Here is a 23,731-nt window from a genome sequence, read left to right as displayed (position 1 = left end):
CTGCTTAAAATTATCATAAAAATTCCTTAAAATTTGTCTTATTAACTTGTAACCAGTGTTTCCTGTTGCCGTATCTGTTGTGTAAATATTACATAACATTAGGCGGAAGTTAACTGACCCTTGTCAACACAACAAGGCATGGTTGTAAACAGACAGACAAGATAATAAGGTAATTAGCATTGTCTACGTACCCATATTACCTAAATTAAACATTCCCAGGTTCCCTGCTGCGGCTGCCTGTTGTAATAACTGAAAAGAACAATCAAATCAGTTGTAATTACATGTTTATTAGATCAAAATTCTGCCCCATCAAAGCAAGTTTAATCATCTTGCTACATTGTGGACATAATTCATCATTTTATTCTAAGCAATGACATAATTATATTATTATTGAAGTTTTGAAACAAACCAGTTTTCTATATTTCTGTTATGATTTCTGTGGTGAAAAAAAAAGTCTGTCATAAAAATGCTTTGAAATGATAAAGTTTAAATTTAGAATCTTGCATCTGCTAGCTGTTATATAATACTAGAAAATCGATAATTCTTTGAAATTAAATAAAGTTTTGTTTTTTTCTAAAGTAATTTTTTGTTATTGGTTGTTAGTTGTTTACTGATGTACACAAGGGTGAATGATATATCATCATTAGATCCAGGAGTTCCTACCATTTTACAGCAGCTGTATAATTCTCAAGTATTGCAAGTAATACTTTATTTATTACCAAGAGTAAACAAATAGTTAATTATCACAAAATATAAAAACATTACCATAAATTTCTTACGATTTTTAAATTATTATTAACCATCTGCAACTAATTATGAAATTGCTTGAATTTATTTTAACTTTTGGCCTTGACATTGTTAATTTATACCCAATCACTGTATGTTTTGCCAAATTGGTCTTTTGTTAGAAAACTTAACCCCTTAGGTCATCACATCTTATATATGCACCCTAGCAAGAACATAGATTTTCACCTACTTATTTAGATGTTGAATGCTATTAGGTTTTGTTTTCTTTAATTATCAACCATTCCTGTGTACTCTTGATATTGAATAAGTTGGTCTGTCCTAAGCCTAAATAGCTGCCCAGTATTAGCTGAATGGTTTGTCAAATTAATAGACAAATGGAATATCAGACATTCTTCTACAAAATTGCCATGAGCATTTGTTTGAGGTTTGAAAAAAAAATCTATTAAAATACTCTTGATAACTTAATGAGTTCTGCCTATCTCTTTTTCTTCCTTCTATTTACTATTAAACTGACTGAACTATCAAGGTTACAACATGTAAATTAGAGAAACAGCAATAATTGTCTATTTTATTATCTTTATTTCAGTTACAATGTATTTATCCAATAAAATAAACATCTTTAACTATTAAACTAACAGCTGTACTGAGGAATCAGATGTTTAAAAATAATTTAAAGAATATCCCACATTTAATACAGATATGCATTGAATTCGTTTATGAATGATTTCAAAGCACATATCGACAGGAAAGTAGTTCTTTACAGTGAAGCTACAGTAAAACTTAAACCCTTTCTTGTCCATAAACAAATTAGGACACAAGACTCCAGGTAAGTACCAATGAACTTCCAATTCAACAATTTTCTTGATAATACAAGGGACAATGAAAACACTTAAGTTGAGGTTTCTTAATCAGCAGAAGTATTTCTTTTCATTTGGGAATTTGAACTTATGGTTTGAAGTAGACGTTTGTAAATTTAGTATTTTAAATAGGTAGTCAATTATAATTAGAATTCATCTAAATCTGAAATCTCCAAAACCTCACTACTTAAAATGTGTAAGCAACAACTCCAAATAGACAGATAGGCAATGATTGCAAATTTTGCCTGGATTGCTAAAAATATCACTTTTTTGTAGAAGTCATTTTATTTACATCAGTGCCATCGTTTTCATAATTTCAGAGTGATACAGTAAATTTATGGCAACCCCTTTGCTTCCTTTGAACTCATCTTCAAAAACTTTTGTCAGTTACATTCAATGCTCCAGAAATCAAAAACATGCCAAGAAACATATCATCATTTTATTAGCTTTCATTGCATAATCCACTTGTAAAGCCTACCCAATTTAAGTAATTGGTGCCCATTAAACACGAAACTCCATTTTTTCCCTTTGAACATCAAAGGACTCTTACTCTGTCAGTTTGAAAGAAACGGCTAATTATTACTAAGAAAAACATCATTCTTAACATTTTATCTCCGATTTATTCATCAACATATTTGGTGGCAGCGACTCAAAGCTCATAAGAATCTTTTATGATTCACTGTGGTTGTGGTTTTACATTTGAACTTGTTAAACTTATGGAATAAATCTTGCATAAATTGGCAGAAAAAAAACAAGGAAAGGAGTGAAAGAAGACGATTTTATTGCAAATAAAATGATTTTAAGGTGTGCGAGAAACTAGTTTCCCTAACAAATTATGTAATACGTAGAAGATTTATAGCAATTTGCCAGCCGTCTTTACATAAAATAAATAGGAATTTTTTTGATAATATATCAGGATTAGAGCTAGTATCAAGTTTTTATAAGTAGCGTAATTCAGCTTCAATAGGTGAAGATAGTTTATGTATTTTCAGTAAGTTGTTTTTTCTTCATTTATTGATTAAAGAACAGTTTATTGAAATAGCTCAAGATAACTCAAAACATCAGGTTTCATTTAGATTGTTTTTTCAAAAAGATCAAATTTACCATGAATATTTTATAAAGACATCAGACAAACTTTTTTTATTTTAACAAATATGAAATTTATAACCTGTTTATCCAGAACTGGAAACTTTGGACATTATTCTTTTATCACATTACAAAGACAGAAGGTCATAGATGAAATAAAAGAGAGAAAAAAGATATGCGTTCAGGATAATGATGTAATTGAAAGATATTTCAAAATTTGTTTTATACACAGTATGTTTTTCAGTAAGAATAAGATATACAATGTCTGTAAAAAAAAACTTAGGCTAAATAAAACAAGATTACCTATTTACCCTATTTTTTTTTTCAAAGATGTAATAGGAAACACACATATTACTTTATTTTGGCCTTATCAAAGATACCAGGTTTATGATTTTAAATGCCCAACACAGGTTTTGTCTAAAAAATACTCACCAGTGATGCTTGAATCAAAAATATATCAAGTAGGTATGAATTTAAGAGACTTGAGGACCCAAAATTCTGCAAGGTTTTGTCAAATACAGCTATAACGTCGCTGGGCTTCTAAAATGTTGTATATTACAAATTTTTCAAAAAAAAAAAAATATCTCACAAACAGGCTTTGAAAAATTTGGCAAAATGCATGCTTCCAAAATGTCGTATATGAACTTGAACATTTTTGTAAATAGCAGTGAAATAAAAAAAACTTTGACATTTCTGGATTATCCAAGAACTTAAATTATTTTCACAGAAATAAAGAAATGTACAATGATTTTTTTCCCAAAGCCATTCTACAACGATTTTCAAGTTTTCATACAACATTTTGGAAGCAAACTTTACAAACAACTGACATTGGCAATTTTGTAATATGTCTTATTTCAAACATTTTGATGGGTCTAACTGTATGCTATTTTGTGATACCCAAGATTTCCTCCCGCCGAGACCATTGGTGTCAAAAAGTATTTTTAGCCAAAAAATTCATATACGACATTTTAGAAGCCCAGCGACGATAAAGGTAATCTGTTCCTGGGGCAGAACATCCTTAAGATATATTTTAATATAAATGATAACCTAAATATAGTAACACCTGTCTAAATGGAACTCTTGTTTCAGGACAATCAATGTATTACCCTGTATGAATCAACCCCTTGTTTAATCACAAACAAAATTTCAGTCATAAAGGGTTTCAGTCTAAAACTGGTTCCACAGTGCATTAGATTTCATAGTGTGTTATAAATGATTGACGTCTTTCCAATTGGCACAGCCAACATGACCAAGGCTTGGAAAACAAATATTTACATGTTTCTAGGTAACATTATTTGGAACTTTTAACTGCATAAAGACTTACTGATCACATGAGTATCCTTCTGGTTAACCTATTTTTGACCAAATTACATTTTATATCTATAAATTTCAACTGGCACTTAACAAATGACAAGCAAACCAACTTAAAATCATCTTTGTTCATCAATCTCAATCACAGTACTGTGGACTCATTTATTTTCATGGGTCCAATTTTTCAATGGCTTGCATGTTCGTGGATATTTAATTTCTTGGTTATGGAGAAGTCTGCGTACAAGACTATATAAAATGTCATTCTTTGAACATTTAACTTTGTGGTTCACTTGTACCCACTAAATCCACGAAAAATTGGTATCCAATGAAAAAAAAGAACCCACAGTAGTTGTTTGTGAGAAAAAAATAATAAAATAGTAAAACTTACTGCTAAGTATTGTGGACCAAGAGCATTTAAACCTCCCACTGAAAGACTCCATAAATTAGCTGTCATGTTGTTTAACTTTTTCTGTTCTTTTTCTTTCTGTGTGTCTGCAAACTTTACAACTATCGGTGCATTACAGCCCTATAAAATTGATCAATTAATTTCTTTTTTATTCATTGCAGTTTTTTTTTCTCCAAAATCAGATCCCTGTTCTTGCAAATCTGTGCATTTACAATGACATATCAATAAATATCTCCTTAGAAAATGTATTTCACACAGAAGTCAAAACATTACTGTAAATAAACTAATGTTTACAATGTTTTAATTATTTGGAAGAATTGAAATAAAGATAGGTTTTGCAAATAAAAACTTTGATTTCCAGTTCAGATAGGATTATTTGTATATAGCCTGTCCTGAAATTGCAATTAGTTTCTCACATTGTTCAAGATTCTCAATAATAATTGAATACAGAATATATCTGATTTAACAGTATATTAGATTTAAGTATGTGTTGTTGACATTCTCTTCAAGATGTAGACTCACTCTATAACATGGCTTGCAGCATTTTTTATTTCTATTTTCATACAAGAAAGCTGGAGAAATGGCTTTCAAGTCAGGAACCTGTAATTCAGTGGTTCTTTGATGCTGTGTTTCATATTTTTTCTTTTCTTCTTTATTTTGTACTTTAATAGGGCTGTAATTTTTCTCGTATGAATTGTTCTTAATTAGTCTTTTTATAAAACAGAATATACGGTATGGGCTTAACTCAATGTTGAAGGCTGTACAGTGATCTATAGTTGTTAATTTCTGTGTCATTAGGTCTCTTGTAATGGGTTGTCTCATTGGCATTCCATACTACATCTTCTTTTTCATATTTACATATTTTTAATTGAATAACGACTCTAAATTGCCTTCAACAATATATACAGGATGAAATTAACTTCCTTTACAGATTCCACTGAACTCTCATGTTGCATTATAACATACAGTCATCAAGATTTATGTACTGATTGAAGAATGGATGGACAAAAGACAACTTTTCATGATGCACTACGAAATAACTATGTATAAAAAGAATGGCACTTATATTGTTGTTGTTCATATTGAAACTCCACATTATAAATATATGCATGTTTGTGTGTGTTTAATTACTCATATACATTCACTGCTTATACATAAAGACTCCTTTATAATAGAAATATATTGCGTAGAATTAACTGTTAACCTTCGTCAAGAGCAATAGATGTGATAATTACTTTTTAAAATAAGTGTACAATAAATACTATTAATACTAGACACTCAGATCTACATTATCTAAATGACTTTTTTTAAGATAACTATGTGCCACAAAACATATTGAACATTGAAACATGCAAGTACTTCATTATATTTGGAACAAGATACAATTACGTGATATAGTGCAACAAAAAGTATAGGACAAAAACGTCAGCGAATGAATTCTATCGTAATGATGATGAGTGAATTATATAATTAGTGCGGAATGCTAACGTTCATTTACATACCTCCATTGTTTGGGAATGATGAAGACTTTTTATTGCATTTTGAGCTGACTGTCTATTTACATATGTAACAAAAGCACAGCCTGCAAAAAAGATAACAATCTTATGACATCTAATGACGGTAATTAGTACATAATTTACTGTTCATGTATAGCAACTTATACTTGTCAGTGCATCAAGAGTTTTTTAAGTAGTTACATCATTATTTTAGCTTGACAGTCTTAGTGTTAGCTTCAATAGAAAAAAAAAACATATTTGGTTAATTAGATACAAAATTACAAAAAAAAATGTGTCATTGCTTTCTGCACATAAAAACTTATCTTTATTTTTTATCTAGTTGGTGTATAAATTGACAAAAAACAAGAATGTGTCCTTAGTACATAGATGGCTCACATACACTATTATTTTCTATGTTCAGTGGACCGTGAAATTAGGGTTAACACTCTAACTTGGCACCAAAATTAGAAAGATCATATCATAGGGCACATGTGTACTAAGTTTCAAGTTTGGTGGACTTCACTTTTATCAAAAAGTATCTTGACCAAAAACTTTAACCTGAAGAGTGACAGAAAGTATGAAGAATGCACAGACAGCAAAATATAATGCCCCTAAGTAGGGCATACAAACATGTTACTTCAAATCAACAGGCCTTCCTTCAATTCAAATTGACCACATCCAAGCTTGCAAGGAGTAATTAATGTGTAGAATATTCTCATGTTTTTCTTTTGATCTTCTACCATCAAATAAACATTTTTGCAAACCAAAAAAAAGTGCCAATATTTCAAATATTTATAACTAGACAGTTAAAAGAGAAGAGAAAGGACAATTACAATACGATAAATACTATTCCTTTAGTCATAATTATTAAATAAATGAGACAGATACATCTTCATTAACTACCAGGTCAATGGACGTATCATGTTCATATATGTTTACCTACTATCCCTAAACAGTTCACCCTGGTTGTTTAAAGGTTTACAACTATAAGCCCTTTTTGACTCAAAAAAATTTGTCCAAAGTCCTTAAAAAAATACAAAAGAAAAATACCCCCATATATCTTGAGTATGTACATTTTCACACTCAATACCACCATAAAGATAAATGTAATCCATCAGTTTTTATGTTAAAACACATGTTTGATTGGTGACACCTGTCTGTACTGTTGTTAATGACAATTCTAACAACTCATGTGTACTTAAACATGTGCTGCTGATGTGTTACAAATGTGTATTCAAACAAAACCATTAATTCAACAACAATTAGGAAGATGAGCTTGATAAGGCCCTATAAATGTATTTTTAAATGTATTGGCATCAAAGAGTTTCAATAGCCTTCTAACTGCAGATTGTTATAATCTTTCTTAAATGCAGCTTTTTAAAAAGTCATTTACTAAACCTACAAACAAAACTATTAAGGAATATGATGTTCAGTAATTGTTATTTGTTGGTGTGGTTTATAAATGTTTCTCGTTTCTAGTTTTTTATATAGATAAGACTGTTGGTTTTCCTGGTTGAATAGTTTTTACACAAGTCATTTTTGGGGCCCTTTATAGTTCTGTGTGAGCCAAGGCTCTGTGTTGAAGACCCTACCTTGACCTATAATGATTTACTTATACAATTTGTGACCTGGATGGAGAGTTGTCACATTAGCACTCATACCACATCTTCTTATATCTATTAGCAAGAAACACGTCAGTATGACATACTGCAATGACCTAATTTAACAATATCAGTGTTAATAAGTTATCTCAGCATTCCATCTTCATTTTAGAGAAACACCTGTTTTTAAAAACATCCCTCTACAAACATAAATCTCAGCATTGCATCCTTTTGCCATGCAGCGATAATTACTCTTCTTAGATAATAAGAGATTTTTTCATTGCAAGATTAATTTTTTTCCAATATTTGAATGAATTTAATTCCTTGTTCTCAAATGTGCAACTCTTTAAAATTAATTTAGACAAAAAGATGAAACACATAAAGTAAATAGATGTAAAGATGAAATTCCTAAAATAAAATTATAAGATCAGTGCTGACTTTTAAGCCATCTTTTTTTTATAAAAATTTTGGCATAAGTCATTACATTAGTTTGAAACCCAACATTTGCCTGCAATGGCTATTTTTTTATATATATATATTTAAAACTTAACACAATCAGAAACAGATGCTTAACTGAAGCACCTTGATATGAAAGATGTCAAAAAGCCAAAATACATCATTTATACAAGTGAAAAATGATTCAATGATTGATTGTAATTTACCTTAAGTTCAAGGTCAAACATTATATGCAGATTGAGGACAAAGAAACATTCAAGGATAACTCATCAACAAATATGTATTTAGGGGCCTTTTATAGCTGATATGGGTTATACTCATTGTTGAAGGCCATATGGTGACCTATAGTTGTTAATTTCTTAGTCATTTGGTCACTTGTGGAGAGTTGCCTCATTGAAAATGATTCCACATCTTCTTATTTTTATATCGCTTAATATCAATAATACATAAAGAGGATATCAGAAATGGCAAAAAAAACTCCAGACTGTACAATAGATATATTAAAAAAAACGCTAGACTGTACAATAGATATATAAAAAAAACGCTGGACTGTACAATAGATATATATACAAATCAACACTCCTCTGAACAAACAGAGAAACAACCAAAGACAAACAATGGCCCAACTTGCACAGGCCCAAAATCATTCCCTGTCTAAGAAATAGACCTGGTTCACTGAGGCAAAGAGCAATGTTGAGAAGCAGATTTTGTTTAAATTTCCATATAGGTTTGATTTCAGTAAATAAATCTCTGAACCTAAGGTCAATTTCGTTCCAACAAGCCAATCAATATCCAACTGACAATAATGTATATTAAACATCTCTTTTTTTTTTATCTATTATCATAAAGGGGAATAATTTGTATAAAGTCCTTATTTTAGAATTAAATCCGAGTAATAAATAATTTGTATGTTTTAGCTTCCGTTGAGATAATAAATGTTGTATTAAGTCTGTCAATTGAGGGTTATACACATACTTAAGGTTATCACAGCATTATCTCCCCTTAAAAGATAATACACTCCAGATGTTCCATAAAACTTCACTCAAATCAGCTACTGTACATAATATCTTACAAATTTCACCCATCCTTTGAAAAGAGAGGTTATCTTCGAACCTGTACATTATAAACAGAAGTCTGCCTTTGTGTGCAATTTAGGATGTTATATAACATTGATGATGTTTGTAGCAGATAAGGAGAATAATTGCTACTGTTTTTAAACAGGTGGTTATGGTTTTAATGTGTCTGTAATATTTATAAATTGAATATGACATACAGAATGACAACCAGTCAAATATTGGTAAAAGTGAGAGAACCTAGAAGATTTTTTCTACAAAATCAGCACTGAAGAATTTACTTTCATGAATTTATAATAATGAAAATGATAACATTAGGAGGCTATTAAGAGTTGATTTTTATGCATGTATCTAAACTTGGATAAATAACAGTTGTACCCCATAATATTACTAGTGAATAAATATATACAAAGAAAGATTTCAAGAGGATTCAATTTAGGCACAGATTTAAAATGTACACAAATTATAGCACAACTAACCTATAACTTCTTTGGAAAAGAGAAGTGGCAAATATCAAAGAATCAGACTAACTCGCAAGTCGAAAAATAACTGATGATGCCATGGCAAAAAACAAACAGAAGAAAAACAAGTCCACAAACCACAATATAGAAAACAATCCTGTTAAAAAAACTGGTGGTTACAGTGGGTGCACCAGACGATTGGGATGATCCAAATGGAAGTACCTGTACAAAAAAAATTCTAAGAATCAACAGAAGTTTGGTACACACATGTTATATCAGAATAATCTTTTATGATCTTTTAAGAGTTCAGAAAAGGCAGGTAGGTTGCCAGTTTAGTCTGGGTTTAATTTAGACAGGTTTCATTGTATTTCTAATTTTAGTTTACCTCTACTTTGGCCATTCTGGTCTCGTAAAACTGTACAATCTTCTATGCTACCAAACGGTGAAAATATCATGCGAATGTCATTTTCTGAACACTTCTTAGAGATCATACCAACAAATAATTTTCTCTCATCTGAAATAATAACATTCACTATATTTATAAATAGACATTACAACCTTACAGAAATCTTACAACAGTGGAAATTAGATAAAGTTAGCAGGATTTCTGTTTTAAAGGCATAAAATAATCAGAAATTCACACAACAGTAAAAGACTGAATTACTTTCCTCATTTGAATGTAACAATGCGGATAGACACTTTCATTCCCTAGACAACTTTATTCTGAATAAATATACTAAAAATTTGAATTCCTCTTGTGATAAGTGATTTCAATTAGAGATAAATGTGATTTACTGCATTTTGAAATCTCTTGATGCCAAATTTAATCAATTTTAAAATCAGGGTATCCTCCCTTGATAACCTTATCTATTATCATTTTTGATAGTAAAATAAAATATGAATATTATTTTGAAATCATAAGTTATACAGAATATAGAAATTTTTCAACAATTGCATAGGCATAGCATGATTTGGAAAATGTTTGTCATTTATTAATGACCAATTTAAGTAAAAATATAAATTTTTTCGTCAAAATAGTTGCATGAAAAGAAATATGAAAAATAAATCAATTTCTGTGTTAAGTGCATCATACAAAACAATTTTTGTTTATAAATCTTTTTTCTTCTTTTTAAATGGTAAACAACAATGAACTTTATAAATGATCAATTCTTAAATGTGTACACTATGATATATGAGCGACTACTTGATCATTAGTCAATGTATCAGCATATATTATGCAAAAAAAACAAGTACAAGTTTTCAAGATTTGATATATATCTCTTTTCATAACCTTAAAACAAGCAAAACTTTTATTCGGTTATTGGGGTTTTTTTTTCAAATTATTAACACAGCTTGAAACAGTTTCCTCTTTGAAATTTTGTCTTAATGTAAACAATGCACCGACTTTGTTGTCATTTATAAACTTCTCTGTAAAATGTGACTTCTCTATAAATTCTACATTCATGTTGGTTTGATTTCTAGACTCACATAGACCACAGTGGGATTTGATTTTGACAGCAATTTGAATCAAGTTACAACAAATCTCCAATTCGCACAATTTAAAGATTTTGCATACAAATTAAAAACAGTAAACAGTTTTCACATATATATTGCCTTAAAATCATATCAGAAAACTAATTCCTAGATGCTTTATGAAACTCCATTTCATTGACATTAAATGATATTAATGGTGTGAACTTCATTGCTGACTAAATAACCACTTTGTTAATTTCTGGTTAACAATGCTAAAAAATTTGGTTTTACCCTTGTTTCATGTTTTCAGATATTTCTTTAAATGTGGATCCAGAATTTTTAAGGTACAAGGAGTATTTGGTAATTTTGAGAATATTTTATCAGATATACCTTCAATATTAAAGTGCACAATGTTGTAACGCTTATTTCAGTTAGACCTCAATGATCAATTATACTTTCAATATTAACAATAACCTAAAATAGCAATGAAATTTAAATTAAATTCTGATCATATTTCTTTTGTTTTTATCAAATTAAAAGCATGATTTGGAGTTATATAAATATTAATGAAGGGAATATATACATCCAATTTCTACTGTTCAGTTTTTTTTAGTTGATTTTAAATTTTCAAATAATTCTCATATTTAATTTGATAATCAATTAACGGTAGTTTTTTATTTTGCTTTTTTTTTTCATTAGGAAAACATGAATTGTGCACTTACAAACGGGAAGAGTCAACCTTTTTTTGGGGGGGGGGGGGGGGGGGGATTTTCACTAAATCTGTCAAACATCTCAAAACTGTTTGAAAAATCTTTCAAAAACTGTATTCCCAATCTATTTATATAAGAAGATGTGGTATGCATGCCAATGAGGCAACTCTCTCATCCAAGTCACAATTTGTAAAAGTTCTGTAACCTTGAGAAAAACTTACATAAACCTTGATAACTTGTACTTGTAGCACTTGATAAAATGATGACAATTAATATATACAAGAAAAACAAAAAAACAACATAAAACACTATTAATACATCAACTGTATTGCAAACAAGCAGAAATCATTCACAAGAATCTTTCCTGTAACGACATCTACTTTGTTCAACTGCAACTTGTCAAAAATTTCATATATTTTATGAATTATTCAAGAGCCTACGTCACGTCACATTTTTATGCAATTAATAATATGATATTTACATGACTTCTATATTAAACAATCAACTTTTTGATATTCATATTATCTATTTCTGTCTTACATCTTAAGACATTATATGGTATACTCAAATTTCACTTTAAAATGCTAATGGATTTTACATGATTTTCTAAACACCTAAAAATGAAAATGATTCCTTCGACCTTTTAAACTGAAACAAAAGTAATTTCTAGTTCTTTATGAAGTACTGATATTCTTTTTGTCTCATGAATAAATGAGAGTGCAAAAATCTTTGTTTCAAAGTTCAAAAATATGCCAATATCCCATTTAGAAAATCAATACAAGACCAAGACTTTTAATATACATAATTGAAGAAAAAGGTTATTTTTCTTCATAAAACATTTCAATTTTTCATAATTTTCCTTTCTAAAATTCATCAAAGTACGCCAGCACTTGTGATATGAATCCTTAGACTTAAAGTTGAAACACTTATTTTTTTCATAATTTTCTTTTTTGTTAAACAGTCATTCTTTTCCCTGAGCAGACAATATCATTACTTAGTTCTGTTTTTCCAGCAATTAAACTAACTATTCTAAAGTGAAGTCTGACCACTAAAACATTTATTTTATATGAAAGAAAGAAAAATTAGAAAATGTAATTGAAAAATTTTAAAAACTTAGAAAATGTAATAGAAAAATTTACATGGTAACCTTGTGCTTTTTATTGACTTCTTCAGCAAGTACAGATTAAAACAATTATTCAAAATAACTCAATTTTTAAACAAACTCTGATTTAATTACACTTTTCCTGTAATTTTCCCTTTTATAAATCAGAAAGCCAAAACTTTGTGGATTCTTTGTATTAATCTATTTTGTACATATAATCAATAATTTGAATCAAATTTCCACATGCTTATAGATCTAAATTACAAAGATCTACAGTAATATGCATTCTTCTCCTGGCAAATTTGGTTTCTAAATGTCAGAAGTCCATTGTTTAGCTAGATTTCTATTTGAAGTAAATAACTTTGTACATCTGACGAATTCCCAATTTGACGATAACTGTTATAAACAACTTAATGTCTACAGGAGAATTACAAATATAATTGTTTTTTTATACATGAAATGAAGAGTCAAGTGAATTTCCGATTCAAAACTAATTGACTGACAATCTTTATTTTCCCCTTGCAAATCCTGATTCCATTTATGATTAATATACAATGAGACATTTAACAAAGAGACCAGAAAATTAGATGTCATAAAACTTTAAAATTCTTTATTCGCCATTTTATATTGTAAAAGACTCAAGTACTTTGCTTTATTAACCATTTAGTAGGAGGAAATATTCTTCAGAACTGTATCATTCCAGTTAATATTACATTTCTAGGAAATAAACCTGAAAGAGTATGCCAAACCATCATTTAAACGATTCTATTTCCTGATTCATATTGAATTTTACAGAATTTAAATAAAAAACATTTTCTTAACTTAACTAGTAGATTTTCCATTAGCTTCATTTTCAATTTACCTGTTGTCTATCAAAGAATTCCTGACACATTTTTCCAGAAAAAATAATTTCAAACACAATTTTTCAGATAAATTCATTTCTAAGTGTGAAATTTGTGTTAATAAAATTAAAGATGTGTATTAAATAGCATTTTAGACTTTAATTTTATCTGAATGTTTTTGTGTAAAATTAACTAATATTCTGTTAAAATAAGAGCTTCGAGCTTTACTATTTTCAAAATTCTATTTTAGGTACTTTTTTCAGGGATCAAAGCATATTAATTTATAAACCCCCTTTTCCCTTCATGTCAAGTGATGGGCAAGTCTTTCTAAAGAGATTTAACATTTCTGAATGAGTTTATACATAGGGTACATATTAACATTGTATACCGATGCATCTTGGGAACGGACTTTTCGAGAAATCTGTATGCAGTTTATAGCCCTCCCTCGTTACAGATTGATTAAGTCCATTTTAAAACAAAAAGTAGCTGAGAAGGGGGAGAGAAAAGACAAGAAAATTTAATATATTCTAATCAGGCAATCAATCCTTGAACCCACCAAATTTAATAGGGATTTAATATTCATAGATTTTTCCGACAAATATGGAGATGATAAGGCCAAATAAAATAGTATGTGTGGTTCCAGTTAATCTGAAAAAAAGTTAGGGTAGGTAAGTAGGGATTTTTTTTTATTTTATGTTTTTTTCTACATTGAGTCTATGGGAGCATCCTTCTGACTTTAACAGTGCTTAATGAAAAATGACAATAAAATCTTTAGGGTAGGCTAATTTCAAGACGAAAAAGTAGGGAAGGTAGGGTCACTGGAACCACACATATATTTTTATTTGGACTAATATATATGAATGATAAGACATTTTAAAGTGAAATTTGTGTTTTGAGATTAATAGGTTTGTTTGGTTACAGGAAATTATTCTTGAGACTTGATATCCACCACAATTTGTCTCACCGCTTCGTTTCTCGCTGTCTGCGGGTTTCATCTGTATGGGATGATGCATCTAAAAATTGAAAAGAAATTACAAAATTAGGGTTAAGACAATATGAACTGTAATCATTGGAACTGTAGCTAAAATTACCTTCTATAAAGAAAACAGTAATCATAACATTAATTTGAGAATAGTCAATTGAATGAGTTACACCTGTGAGGCTGTGTGCATCATACCATATTTTTTGTTCAGGTATTTTCTTTTGTAGAGACGGATAATTAATGTAAAATGCCCCCATCAAATATATATAGTAAGAAATGTAGCATGATCTTATGATGATCCTGCCTGACCTGCTCTGGTTAATCTTTTGTGACAGTAACCATTTCTCAGTGTTGTAATGCCAAGACTTGTACATTACAATGCAACCTTTGCATCAGATACATCAGATACAGAACTACATATTGTGGTACATAACCATGTAGCTTTCTCTTACATTCATCAGCCAGTTTGTCTTTTATTAAAACGGTGTCTTGTATATCATAGTAACTTTTTATGTAACTGGCACAGTTCTTCAATCATTTACTTTTCAGAGAAATTCAATGACCATAGATAATAAATTTTAAAAGATTTTTTACTAGCACCATAGTTCATATGGATATATTTAGAAAGATATAAAAGTGCACCTAAAACATATTACACAAACTCTGTCTGACCGACACAATGTCAGACAAAATTTCATTCGTACAAACAGAATTTTTTAGATTTTTTAGTTGAAAATATAGCAGAAAAGGTAAAATTTCTCTTCAGTCAGACAAACTCAAACAGTTTGGCACAGACTGTAGGTGTATAAATGGAAATGGAACATATATCTAATTTCAAAAATATCAATTGTAGTACACTGCAGCATTGAACAATAATTGACTGATTGGCACCCACTTAAATTATCAATTCCCATATCAATGTATCCAAAGCCAAGCTATACCTGTCCAAGAAGAACAAACAGCCATCATGTTCAATTAAAACTATCAAATAGCATCTAACCTTGGACGACCTTGCAGATCCTTGGAACAGAGGAGATTCCCCATGTAGATAGAGGATCCCTGTCATGTGAAGAGATAAATGTCAGAGATGATGATCAGAAGTGATTTCAGCATGACTAGGTATGGGGTATCATAACCAGCTGCTTATACCAGACATGACAGAGGACTGGGATGGAATGTAACTAAATCATTGCTATGCATGTCTAAAGGTTCTGACAAACATTTGGCATATAATTTCATCAATGAAGAGATCTACCTCAAGACCAAAAATCTTTCCTGCTGGTAAACTACTTAAGAATTATCAATTTATAGAATTCAATATGGGTCATGAAAGTAACATGGGTTTTTTCATCAATGATCAAGTAAATGCTGGCAAACTTTTGCATTATCAAATTCAAGAATTCAATCCACCTTGGATTTTTTCATCAATGTATGATTAAGTAAAATGAGCATCATACTGTGATAATATATTAGTATTTTGACATAAGGTGTATTTAATAATGTTGCACAAGTTAAGATTCACACACACACAAAATGACCTTGTAGTATGATTAAGATTTTTTTTACAAAAAAATCTCATGTTTTACACTTGTAAAAATCACCTGGCAAATGGATATCATTTCATTATAAGATTTTCCACACATTTCTTACTATCTTTAACAAGATTATCTGGTATTTTTGTTGACACAGTAAACACTAAGGAAATGATAGCCTAATTATTAACCTCTACCAGCTGAGATAAACAAAACTTAAATTATAACTGGCCAATACTGTAATTTTAACAAATAACATTACATTTTTTCTATTCACATTTCTTGTATTTTTTTTAAGAATAGTTTCTTAAATTGAAAATCTTCTGCAAACAGGATTTGGCCACTACTTGAAGCTTAAATAGATATCACCAGTCCTAATTGTTATGAAACAAGAGAATCAAGCTCAAATCTGATCTTTTTTTCATCTTATCCTTTCAGACAAACTAATTTAAACCAGTTTTTGTATGACCAATTATTTTTCAAACCTCTGAACCTCCAAAATCTAGCATTTTACACACAAAGTCTTCAGGAAAAAAGCAAACAGAACAGAAAAGTGAAAAAATTGCAATTCCTAACTGTTCGGTTTGACCTCGACTGACAAAACAAGACTCATTCTATTCAATAGCATCAGAGAAATAGGTGACAAAACTTTCAAGCTTGATTCAACATACAGAAAAATCCAAAATAACGGCCAACAGGAAGTAAGTACCTGACAGATCCTCAAAGTCACATATGACAACTCATCACTGTCAAGCTGCTGTCAAAATATGAAGTCATTCTGTTCAGTAGTTTTTAGAAAAGTGTGATGAAAATATTTGTTGAAGTAAAGTGAATACAAAATAGAGCAAATCACTTGCAGGACTAGGTGGGATATAATAATTATAGGCCCAATGAAACCTTTAGACCATCTGCAGTTGGCCTATTAATGTTTAAAGCTGAAGACTACACATTTAATCAATCGTTCTCTAGATCTTTGGTTTGAAGAATCTCTAATTTTTTAAATAAGCGTTTAACCTCTATACAAAGAGTTTATAATAGCACAGTCTAGAGGTACTTAGTCTATTATTAAGACTATCAGTAAAGGTACTAAGTCTGGTACTATAACCTATTTGTAAACATCTGACAAATGTTGTCATATAGCGACATTGATTATATCAGCTACCTTGTAAACAAGACAGGAAGTCCAAGTTTGTTGACATATGTACACACACCAGCTGTTTCAATCCAAACAGAAAACACTCCAATCACTGTTTACATAGTATATATAGATACAAGTTAATGCTTCAAACAAATCTTTATATTTCTATAATGGTTTACAAATATACAACAAATGTTTTATGAGTTTGGGTAAATATTACTGTAATAACAGAGAATGTGCTTCATTGCAGAGGAGAACTTAATGAACTAGCTTTTGGTATTCTGAACAAAATATCTAATGTTATAGATATTTAACATTGCTACATATTTTTTTTTTTTTTTTTTTTGAAAGAGCCTCTATTGTAATATATATGACAATAGCATCAGATTACAAAAGAGACTTAAATTAATAAACAATTTAAGTAAACTGAAAATCAAAGACAAAAGTCAAATGTTGGAGTAAAATGGTACAGGTAATGTAGTTATGTCAGAGATGTCTTCACAATGTGGTACCTTTATTGATAAGCAAAAGATACCAAAGGGATATTAAAAAGTGGAAAGCTAACTTAACAAACCCATGGCAAAAAATGAAAAACCATAAAAAAGACAAGGTGATGGTCAAATCTTAATTGCAATTTAGTCTCAATATCATCATCAGCAGAAAGACTGTCAGTTTACTCAAGCCTACCCCTAAATGTCCTTGAAGCGATCATCTTCTGTTGGATAACTTATGATATTTAACGATTTGGTATAATTTTTTATTTCCATAATTTTGCTTCTAAAATATCAAAAACACAAATTTTGTTCTTATTATAGCGCAAAATGCATGAACATTAAGAACTACCAATTTATGTCGAACTTTAAACCACAAGAAATTATATTTAGAAACACTTATTTTAATTAATTGATTAGTGCACATTGCTATCATAAAATGTCTACATGTAAAAATGCCAGCAATGTTCTTCAACTAGAAACAGAAATGTTCTCCTCTAAGTTCTCATACTTTGTGTATATAATCATTATAATATCTTTGAACAAATCCCTTTAATATGTCAGTCAGTAAAAGAATAATTGAATTTTCTGTAATAATGCTCATTATGACATTTCAAAAGAAGCATAGAAATAAAGCCATATATAACTAAATATATAATGGTCTTATGGAAGAAATTCCCTTGAGACTTATTTTTAATAGATTAGGGCGATTTTTTAAAAATTGGAAATTATATGATTTAAATGGCAAATTTAATAAATGTATTATGAGCATTCATACTAAAGCAAAATCTGAAAGGGAATCTGTTCATTTGAACATATGATCTTGACAAAAATCTTTTGTGAAAATTGTTTCAATGGATTCTTAAAGGAGGCCCTACTAAATTTTAATTTGATTGTACAGATGAAGAATTCAGTTTAAGTTGAGTTTCCATTGTCTGAACGTTCTAATCAAATAGAGAAAGAAAAGTTGCAAGTTTGATATATGAACCTAAGGCTTCTTATTGTAAACTTTATGGCTGGTACAGAAAACCAATTCACCAAAGTTAACTATAACCCTTTGGTCTCATCCAGATTTGGTATACATGTATTATTTAGTTCCTTTATGTTCTGAAAATGTTGAGCACAGATATTGGATAATGGCATAATAATATGCAAGAAAATAATTCTGTGCATCTTTTCCTTAGAACATTGAAATATCTTTGCAATAATATCTCTTGATATTCTATTTGGCCAGTAAAAGCTGAAAACTCACTGAACCAAACATCCCCCTACTCTAGTAAGTAAAGGCGTAAAGAATATTGCATCAAATGTGCATTACTACGTTGAGTTTTAGGTGACACAGTACTATTTATAGTAGTTAATTGATCATCGTGGACAAGAAATTGTCAAAACTTCCGTGATAACAATAATAAAGTTTAGTAATAAAGTTTAGTATGCTATTGATTGTGATCATAATTGCTTAAAGTAGGCGGACTATCCATCTGTACAAAACTGGAGATGAGAATTTTTTCAATATTGACAATGTAATTATCACATTGTAAGTAACCACAGAGAGTCTATTTAAAACAATAGGCTGGGAGGCTGTGTAAACACATTTGATTAGTTGTTCTGATTGAAGTAAATGTCATTACCAATGATCTGACCAAACAACTGTTGACCACTTAAGTCTACTGTAAATTCAGAAATTATTGCAATTCTTATATTATTGAAAAAAATGAAAAATGCGACAGGGTTATAATCACAATAATTTAAACTCGCATTTTGAAATTTTTTATATGAATTAAACAGAACTTTTCTAAATAGTACAAAAATTAAAATCACATTTAAGTCTAAAATGACAAAATAGCAATAATAAATGTACCCAATAATTTCTGAATTTACAGTACGAGTATTTAAAGCCAAGTATAAAAGAGGTTGAAGGTTATAGCAAAGACCAAACAGCGTAGAACATCTGGTCATAACTACCAGACTAATTAGATAAATGAAATTAAAATAGACTAGATAGAAAGAAAAAAAATCATAGATGTCCCCTCTTCCAATTTACCCAAAATAAGCCAATCTAATTACCACCAGCATGTGAACAAAAAAAGTCAATTCCAATTAGCAGCAATGTATGATCAACTAAACGTCATGACAACTATGTCAAGCATCAATCAAAGAACCTCCAAAGAGATTAGGTACAGATAATTGACATTGGACAAAGGAACAACTACAGTGTACATGCACAGTTATATATATATTTTCCGGAGCTCATTATTAGTCTAGGTTACCATCATGAAATTAACAAGTATCCAACTAAATTTCAAACATTTGTTGAAAAAGATGACTTCAGCATAAAGCCAACAAAAAAATTGTATTAAATGAACTAGACAACTTTCAGAGTAAGGCCATTACTTTAACAAGACTTGCTTACATGTGGCTTAATTCTCTTTTCAGTATTTTTATTAGTAATCTGAAAATTATTTGACCTAGATGTGATCCTATATTAGAAGCCATGCACCTAGGATGCAACTGTATAAAGTTAGTTGATGACCTTTACTTTCAAGCTAGAGACTCAAGCTCCTCATTCACACCAAACGTTTAATGATTGGGTCTGATAGGTAACTAGGCCTTCCTAACACGGCAGTCAAGTTGAATCAACCTTGCCTTTAAACCTGGTTACCAGGACCGTTGTAACAGTAGTTAAAATACATAATCTCTTGGCTATTTAATATTTATAATTTTCAACCGCAAACTGAAGTTTTCTATATGAAGAAGTCAGCTTTTTAAGCACATCCCAGAGGTGGCCTCTAGATTTTGAGTAACAATTTACTAATCACTACTAAAACCCTGTAACATAGTTTTAACACTTATGTAAGGTCAGCTTTGTACTATAGCATTGATAGCCATGAAGCCCAACCTGTATTTGACCATGCAATTAAAATGAAGGTATTCTACTATTGATCCGCCAGTATCTACAGGAAATTCTAACACTTATAATGGCAGATAACCATAGTTTGACGCAAAAATTATTGAATTTTTCATCACATCTTTAGCAATCTTGTCACCTCGAGTTCTAATTATATAATAAATAGAAACATCCTAAAATAAGTATTTTTGTAAAAATAATGAAGTTTTTTCTGTGAAAGATTACATTTATATATCACTATTTTAAATAAAAATAAAAACACCAGGAATTTTTAAGGACTCCTGTACCAGAATGGATAGATAGCAAAATTACCAATATCATGAATATCTTTCCTTGATCAGTAGGTGAAAATCATGACAAACAGCATTAAAGCTTCCAACTTATAATTAAAACAATGTGGTTTGTAATTTATAAACCAGACATACTGCTCAAACAGGAACTTTTTTTGTCTATGAGACAGGTTGCGTCAGGAACAGGTGGGTTTGTATTGCTCACTGTTTGGTATTGATGTAGTGCTTATAAACTGTTGTGTTTATCTTTACATCTTCTTTTGTTTTATGTCATGGCTTTTTTGGTTTCTCTTGGACTCTTGGAGCTTCAAATGATGCCTTGATATCTTGCATGAATGGTTGTATTTTGTTGGTGTGGTTCATATTAGTCTTTCTCCTTTTTTATATAAATTAGACAGCTGGTTTTCCTGTTTTAATACACCTTATCTCTATTTGTCCGCCATTACTGGATATCACACAGGTTCCCGTAAAATTTTGACTCATAAAACAAAATATCTAACACCACAATGGAAAACTGATTGTTGTTGACGTGAAAAGTTCAAGCGGCCGGGTCAGCCGGGATTAGCCATAAGGTGTATTGTTTTACACTAGTCATATTGGGGCCCTTTATAACTTGCTATTCTTTGTGAGCCAAGCTTTGTGTTGATAGCCGTTCTTTGGCCTATAATTGTTTACTTTTTACACATTGTGACTTGGATTTGTCTCATTGGCACTGACTTACCACATTACCACGAAAACTGAATTTTTATCATGGATATCTTAATATGATTTATAGCTAGTTAAGAAACACTATACAACAAGTTTAACCTTTGATACATTCTTAATGTGCCTGTCCGAGGTCAAGAGCCTATGGTTCAGTGGTAGTTAAATGTTCCTGTCTGTCATATTTGTTTTTATTAAAGTTTATCATTATTAATTAGGCTGTTTTTTTTTCATTTGAAATGATTTACATTTTTATGTTGTTATCTTTCATAGTGAACTTTACAGTATATTTTTTCTCATTGTTGAAAGCAATATGGTGACCTATAATTAATTATATTTATTCCTCATTTAATCTCTGGTGAATAATTATCATTTCATTGGCAATCAAACAACATCACCATATTTTTATATTATTAGATTTACTTGGCCTGGTGAAAATGACATGCTCCTTTTCAAAGGTCATTCTACACTTTATAATATAGTTTATAAAATACAATATATATCAATTACATTACCTTAATACATATTAAGTAAGCTTAATTTCATACTAACTTAACAAACAGAACAGATTAACAGCTATAAATATGAAACCATTTAAAACATAATTCCGATTAACTAGGGCCGATTAGGTGATCAATCAAGCATTAACCAAACAACGAAAATGATCATGTATTGTTGACTTAATTACAGTTAGTGTATTGCTAGCAGTTTATTTACAAAGTCACGACCATTCATGTCTATTTATTTCCAAATTAGCTAGATTCGAGAGATAACAGGCACAAAAGACATGCGGTTTGAAAACAATGCATGGTATGGTAGCTTGATGACCTGGTGATTTCTTACACTATTATTATACAGTGTATTGGTTTAACCCAACAATATGATACAATCAAATCAATATGTTATCAGCCAAATTTTTAAACTGTGATATTTGCCAAGCTATTTATTGAGAAGACAATCAATACAATAATATTTGTGTTGTACCTCTTGTCTTGATTGGTTTGCAGGTATTTAATCTTTCTACCTTTAAATACTTAATTAGGTGGTACATTTTCAAATCTTTAATTAAACTATCACAAGATGGTAGATAAGGTAGATTTTGAATGACACAGCACAAGATATTTAAAGACTTTATAAAAAATCGGCCACAGTATTATATATGCAACAAAACATGAAGTGAAAAGCCTAATCAAAACAAAATATACCACTGATATAGATATCTTAACAGACAAGAAACACATTTCACACACAATGGTACAAGTATGACTGAGAATATATGTAAGTCATGAACTTTTCAGTATAAACTGGCCAATTTTCAACCTGAAAAGGTTTTTGAGTATAAAGTTGCTGTGCTTCATTTGCAAATGTGTCAAAACAGTTTCATGCTTTTTGTCTTTACAGGAATTATCTGTATAATTTGCAATCATTCTTTCCAAGAATAATAAAAATCAGTGAATATCAGACTCAATGCGAATATATATTCGGAAACTAAAAGTACAAAAAGAATGCAATTGTCCAAGATCAAAGTAATGCCAACTGTAAGACACACAAGAAGATTTAAGGACAGGAATAGAATAGTCTATGACTGATTAGACGAGAACATGGTCAGGACCTTTGCAGACATCTTAATTCAAGTATTTATCTAACCAAGAAGCTTATAAAAGAATCAGTACAAATTGATCTGGCATTTACCAGCAGCTTCTGTATTTAGTGTCTGTCCAGATAACTTTACTCAGCAAAGTAAAGAAACTGATCACGTTTTCTATGGGAAAGTTAGTATATAATGATACATGTCTTTGCAATTATCAACAGAACCTGTGTAGATAGTCATGCCTTGTGCATGTTAAGAATCCATGGAACAACTCTTTGAGTGGCCTGTTGCATGAAAGTTTCTGCCCCTATCAAAAATAACCTATTCTAAATCACATGCTCTTTATCATGGACTATTCAATGTATTTTACAGCAGAACAAGAGAAAAGATGTACCATAGAATATCTCAAAGGAATAGAATATACTAAATAATTTTGGCAAGCATCTATACAAAACCTGATATTATGTACTATATGT

General features: G+C 30.0%; 1 protein-coding gene across 16 annotated transcripts in view; it reads right to left on the bottom strand.

The window, feature by feature from the left end:
* The window catches only part of LOC143047834 (CUGBP Elav-like family member 1), a 65,289-nt gene that overhangs the window by 24,571 nt on the left and 16,987 nt on the right, over positions 1 to 23,731 (bottom strand). For 10 of the 16 annotated variants that reach the window (XM_076221115.1, XM_076221118.1, XM_076221120.1 and 7 more), the window contains exons 4-8: positions 14,541 to 14,634; positions 9,880 to 10,008; positions 5,910 to 5,989; positions 4,390 to 4,527; positions 192 to 249 (exon numbers count right to left, since the gene is read on the bottom strand). In XM_076221115.1, coding sequence (XP_076077230.1) covers positions 192 to 249; positions 4,390 to 4,527; positions 5,910 to 5,989; positions 9,880 to 10,008; positions 14,541 to 14,634 — 499 coding nt within the window. The remainder of the gene's footprint in view (positions 1 to 191; positions 250 to 4,389; positions 4,528 to 5,909; positions 5,990 to 9,879; positions 10,009 to 14,540; positions 14,635 to 23,731) is intronic. The other 6 variants (XM_076221117.1, XM_076221128.1, XM_076221126.1 and 3 more) reach the window with 2 other exon arrangements.

This window comes from Mytilus galloprovincialis, chromosome 10 (assembly GCF_965363235.1).
Source record: "Mytilus galloprovincialis chromosome 10, xbMytGall1.hap1.1, whole genome shotgun sequence".
NCBI lineage: Eukaryota > Metazoa > Mollusca > Bivalvia > Mytilida > Mytilidae > Mytilus > Mytilus galloprovincialis.
This window is presented reverse-complemented; position numbering and strand designations above follow the sequence as displayed.